Source organism: Montipora capricornis, chromosome 11 (assembly GCF_036669925.1).
Source record: "Montipora capricornis isolate CH-2021 chromosome 11, ASM3666992v2, whole genome shotgun sequence".
Classification (NCBI taxonomy): domain Eukaryota; kingdom Metazoa; phylum Cnidaria; class Anthozoa; order Scleractinia; family Acroporidae; genus Montipora; species Montipora capricornis.
Genome location: NC_090893.1, coordinates 17,068,137 through 17,074,010, shown reverse-complemented (window position 1 = coordinate 17,074,010; position 5,874 = coordinate 17,068,137). Strand labels below are relative to the sequence as shown.

At 40.1% G+C, this 5,874-nt stretch overlaps 1 protein-coding gene across 1 annotated transcript in view; it reads right to left on the bottom strand.

The window, feature by feature from the left end:
• Window positions 1–256: 256 nt before the first annotated feature.
• The window catches only part of LOC138024014 (bone morphogenetic protein 1 homolog), a 28,034-nt gene continuing 22,416 nt past the window's right edge, over window positions 257–5,874 (bottom strand). The window contains exons 7-9 of the mRNA XM_068871105.1: window positions 5,396–5,486; window positions 3,759–3,836; window positions 257–1,388 (exon numbers count right to left, since the gene is read on the bottom strand). Coding sequence (XP_068727206.1) covers window positions 1,337–1,388; window positions 3,759–3,836; window positions 5,396–5,486 — 221 coding nt within the window. The 3' untranslated portion in view covers window positions 257–1,336. The remainder of the gene's footprint in view (window positions 1,389–3,758; window positions 3,837–5,395; window positions 5,487–5,874) is intronic.

Here is a 5,874-nt window from a genome sequence, read left to right as displayed (position 1 = left end):
TGCTATTTGTTGCCCGAAATGCTGCGCACTGGGGCAGGGTACATGTTGCTGAAGCCGCGATTTAACCTCCAGCGTTTCGGCTGGAAAGCCCGAATATTAAGTTCTGTTTGCATTCATTAATATTCACATTTTCAACTATCCGTACTACCGGGGTATTTACCGCGGCCACCGCAAGTCCGGATAATCGAGGGTCGAATGCAATACTTATAATTTACTATCATCAAAAAACTCAACAACCAATATCGTTATCTCTTCCTTTGAGGAAATTTAATCTTTAATTCTGATAATCCCTTTTTCTTCAATGGGTAATACTTTAAATATTAAAAAAAACGAAACAACAACTTGTAATTCACACAAAAAAAAGTGGATATTATAAATTTAAAGTCATGACACCTTTGAGTTAGCTATGAAGAAACACTGAGAAGTGAAAGTCAACCCGCATGACTAAATTTGGCTCAATTTATACGTAGACTATAAATAATCTAGAAAAATTAATTGACGATAAATATTATGCAAAATAAATGCAGGGTTGTCACGGTTCTTATAGTGTTTTCACTCACGTGATCAGCAACCTTGTTTTTCCACCGAAACAAAAGAAAACGTTTGCATGATAATAGAGCTCAATTCTCAGAGAATTAGTTGGGTACATGAACATGGCCGCCATTCCTTTGCTTAGGGACACCAACATGGCTGCTGTGACGTCACGTGAAAACACTCTATTAGGGGGCTGTATCGCGAAATTTATAATTAGCCAAATCCAGTGACTGGAAGTCATATTGAAGGAAGCTTAGAATAAACCAGCAAATATAAAAGAAGGCCCCTAGGGATGGGCAAACTTTAAGAAGATTAAAATGGGTTGCAATTGGGGTTTTTGAAACTGTCGAGGCTAACAGTTTTTCAAAGTTTATCTCCCTTCTTTGTCACTTAAACTTATTCTCTAGAGACATTTCTTGGAGTTGTGTCGTTTAAAAGTAATTTTTGGGTTAATGTGACAGAAATTAAGAAAGAATAAATGGCAAAACTACACAAAATCAACTGTCCTTCCGTGACACAGCCCCCTTAAGTGGTTGCAGTCATTATTTCTTGAAAAAAAAAAAAACTTACCCAAAATGCTTTAATACATGATATGGCCGGAAGCCAACTACAATTGACAACACTGTATATAAACACGATAATTTTTAAAGCTACAAAAGCTTGTGGGGTCGTGTATTTAAGAATTAAACTAACCTGTTACACAGCAAAACATATTTACAAATCAAATATATTATGTGTTTAAGAATTGAAATCTTAATGTGTATTTAAGAATTAAACTAACCCATTCTACATCAAAGCATATTTACAACTCTGGCATAACTTGCCAGGATTTTATGTTGTCCTTGCTTCCACTTCTGCAATAAAAAAATTTACGTACCACACGTAACTATAATCTTCCATGACTTTCCATGACCGACAATTAAATTACATGACTTTCCAGGCCTGGAAACTGAAATACTTCAATTCCATGACAGCCCGATGCTCAACCAACTGAGCCACCGGTGCGCGGTCATGGATGTTTTTTAAACTGAAGATGAGATGTTTTTTAAACTGAAGCAGTCTCTTCTATGTCGAGCTGCACACTTTTGTCCTGCAATTAAGAGAAATGGAGGAGGGAGGCTTGGGAGAGACAAACTTTCTCTCTCCTTTTTTCCCAAGCCTTTCTCAACCGTTTCTCTTGACTGTGTGACACGACACGATGGGCCTGAAAAGCACGCAGCTCGACTGATTTTGATGAAATTGTAAACAATCTAGAGCTTCTAAAAACATATGCTGCTGAATTTTTAATTTCCGAACAAAAGTTATTTCCTACTTTCCCAACATATGGGAATGTGAATAATTAACAATTATTCCATGAGCGCGCGTTGGATATGAGATGGTAAATAGCCAACGAGGCGCGTAGCGCCGAGTTGGCTATAACCAGTCTCATATCCAACAAGCGCGAATGGAATAATTGTTTTATTAAATTCCTTCTACTCCAAAAATTTGAAAGTACGAAATACGAGCGGAAAAAGCGAGCAAATCCGAGCGAAATCGAAAAAAACTTGATGAGAACTGATGCGATGTTGTGTAATACCTTGTTGTCAGACAGACGCAGGCTCATCACAAAAACATTTCTTGCCTTTTCGCGTACTTCTAAACGTCGGAATTAATCCAAACTTTCCACAAAAAAGTTTTTTTTCTCCTTTTTGGCTTTATTCAAAGAGTAATTTCGCATTCCGGCGAAAACATTTTTGGTTTAGCAACGCTTAACGCAATCATTTACCATATAAGGTCAAACCAAGGTATATGAGCTGATAACCGAGATTGAGTGAACCAATCAGAGCACGCGAAATGCATTATCCGAGGTTGAGAATTTAATAACATCAGATAACAGATAATCAACAACAGCACACCTACACCCATTTGTTCATCAATACAATACAATACCATACATACTTAATCATATTGACCACTCCCCATAGGGGCTTTTCAGGGCCAATGAAACACAACGAAAAGACAGAACAGAACAATAACAACAACTGTTAAGAATCCCAACTGGCCAGAGGCAAACCAGTTGGCTATTTACAAGTGCCAATGAAACACTCTGACGAAGGGCTAACGCTCGAAACGTCAGCTTTTAGAATCTCTGTACGGTGGCCAATTTACATTATCAACTCCGTTGATAAAACCAAATTTTTGTATTTACAAGTGCAGCCGGGAAGTTGAACCAGGGACTACCAGGAACAAATTCAACGACTGGTCAGACCGAGATATTCGGATCCCAAGGCAATCACCCAAACCACTGGGTCGCACTGCCTCCTAATGCTCGATCAGTCTACTAATTATTTTTGATGATCTTTGCCATTTTCAGAAGAAAAATTGCCACTGCAATCAGAAATTATGCATGCTATCAATATTAGTGGGGTGCATTATGCAATGGGCCTTATTTGCGTGGCGGCCATATTGGCCATAGACAATACAAATGTAGATGTCATGAAAAACCATAAATAACAATGACCACAACCAGGTTTTCTGAGCCCGCGAGACTAAGCACCCCCAGCAAACCATTGTTTTAACGAAAACCGCTGGTCAGCAACCTGGTTCTGGGGCCTGTTTGTCGAAAGTCCCGAGAACTTTTCGGGCCCGAAAAGCCAGTCGTCAAACTGCAATCTGCTTGTTTTTAAAAGCTGATCATGTAACTTGTTTTTAATGAAAGAAAAACTAAGAGGATTGCGAAGTTTGATGGCTTGGAAACCTCGGCGTTGCGAAGATATAAAGGGAATTGTGGCACCCGAAATAGGCCCGAAAACTTTCGGGACTTTTGAGAAACAGGCCACTGGTCATTGCTGTCTAAGGTCTTCCTAGATGTCATACCCTGAGCCTCGAGTTGAAATGTTTGGGAACGAGTTTCGGCGGGGCAAAACAAAAGTTTTTCAATCTCGGGATTCAACATGGCCGCCGTGTGGTTAAGGCCCATTTGCGGCTACGCGGCTACGCGGCTACGCGGCTACTCTGTTACGCGCAAACGCGCCTACGTGGCTACATGGCTAAGCTCAAACAATGCCAAAAAATCCTCACGGTATACCTCGTTCTCAACTATAAAGCGTCAAAAAAGGCGAGGCATCCCATAGCGATGATCGCTACTGATCCATGCTAGAGATAGAAGAACAATGGAAACTTACATAGCCGCGTAGCCACGTTTAGAATTTGCACGATAACAGCATATTTGATCCGTCACTCACTCATCTGACAACTTAGCAGCCATGTATTCGGGAACAAGGACGCTTGGTTTCGAGTGTCTGGGAATTCTGGAATTTTTCCTACAAAATGCAACAATAATAATAATAATAATAATTATTATTATTAGAAACGATTCAAGGACTACTTTCCTCATGCCTCGGTTGATCCCGGCATTTGTATACCACAAAATTCACCCAGTTGTTAGCAGTGGTTTCAATAACAACAGACATCCAACAAAAAGCATGGGCTACTTCACTCAGAGAAGTCGGTTACTTCCCCCCCCCCCCCCCCCCTAAATTGAAGCAACAAAAAACAAATTCTGTTAAAACCTAAGCTTTGAAATTATTATGACAATGGCAACAGTCAGTTTCTCTACCTACCCGGAAGCCATCTTCAAAGTAACCTTTATTGAAACCGCTTGGTGTGAAAAGGGGCATTTTTTTTTTCTGCACTATCCCTTACAATGTTTTCCCGTCCGAGTAACTCCAAGAATGCGACTGTCAGCAGCACAAGTATGAGTGGACCTTTGGAATTCATATATTACTATCGACCCCGGGAATGTGTTCCAGGGATTATTTTTTTCCTCTCCAACGACCCACGAATTCAAGCGGTTTTCTTCACCATCCCTCACAAGATGTTTTCCTGCTCATTAACTCCAAGAATTCGACTGGTATGGCTTATACCCCCACTCATACAAACGTTTGTGAATTTGTCAAATTTCAACTTCTATAAATTTTCTCTGCTGATATAACACCAGAAACCCATAAGGGTTGAAACGTGTAACGGCCCCTTGTGTGCTGGGAAACAAGCTTCTGAATATTCAATTTGCTAAGTACCATATTTGGAACAACAAGAGCGAGGGGTTTCCAAATATGGTACTTAGCACTGAAACATTCAACCAATCAGTTTGCGCTGAATATTCGGAAGCTGTGAACGCGCGTTACACGTTTCAACCCTTATGGGTTTGTGATAACACCTAATACGCTGAAACTTTGCAGGCCGGGTTACTAAAGTAAAGGTGCTCTTTCTATTTCTGGTATCAGTTTTTCATTCAGTTCAATTTTACTTCATTCAAACGCGTTGCCACCATTTTGGAGAAGGGTCTCTTTGTTGATCATCATAAATCAAAATTAACACTGGGAATATATCCCAACCAATTCCAACAATTCAACTGTCTGCACTGAAGTCTGAAAGAGCTTTAACAGTACCAAGCTTTTTTGTCACAGTATAGACGAACTCTTTGGATTCACTGATCGTGGCACCTTGGACTGCAGAGTTGCTTCTATAGTAGCCGATATATCTCCAAGCATTAAATCACCCAATGATGTCATATGCCATACACAGAGATCATAACTCTGGAAACTCCATTCCCTACTCTTGAAAATTGTGTGGATTCTTCAATCTTCCAGCAGATTGTGAACAATGATGACGGGTTGTGGCATGGAACAACATCTTTTTTGTTGCAGATGCCATTAAAAACGCAGCAGCCAGTTGTTGAAAGTTAAATCGATGATCACCTGCGCAGTAGTCTGGTGTTAGCCAGCTGAGGTCTACATACTTGTTTGATTTTACCAGAGGGCTGAATTCATTCTTAAGAAGGTACTTAGTTAATGCGAAGCTGCCATACAAAGGTTTTTACCTATAACAGCACCACCAGATTAAGAAGATGATAAGCACAACAGCCACCACTGCCCCGATAACAATTCCAGCAATTGCAGGTGTGGATAATTCTGCATGACAAAAGAGAAAATCACAACAGTTAGAAGTGAAAATAAAGTACAGTTATGAAAGCAAGGATCTTACAGTGTAGCCATTTTAGAATGTTTTTTGTACAAAGGTTTCAAGACTCTGGATAATGAACGCTTGACTGTATGGTATCTAGACATTCAAATTAAAGACAAAAATGACTTTTCTTGGAGTCCATAATTTTTTTTGGAAATGTAATGGCATGAAAGAATACGTGAAGGCCTGAACACAAAATTCAGTTAGTTCAGTAGTACCGCGCACCGGTGGCTCAGTTGGTTGAGCACCGGGCTGTTCACGCGGGAGGTCGTGAGTTCAACTCTGGCCGGACCAACACTCAGGGTCTTTAAATAACTGAGATGAAAGTGCTGCCTT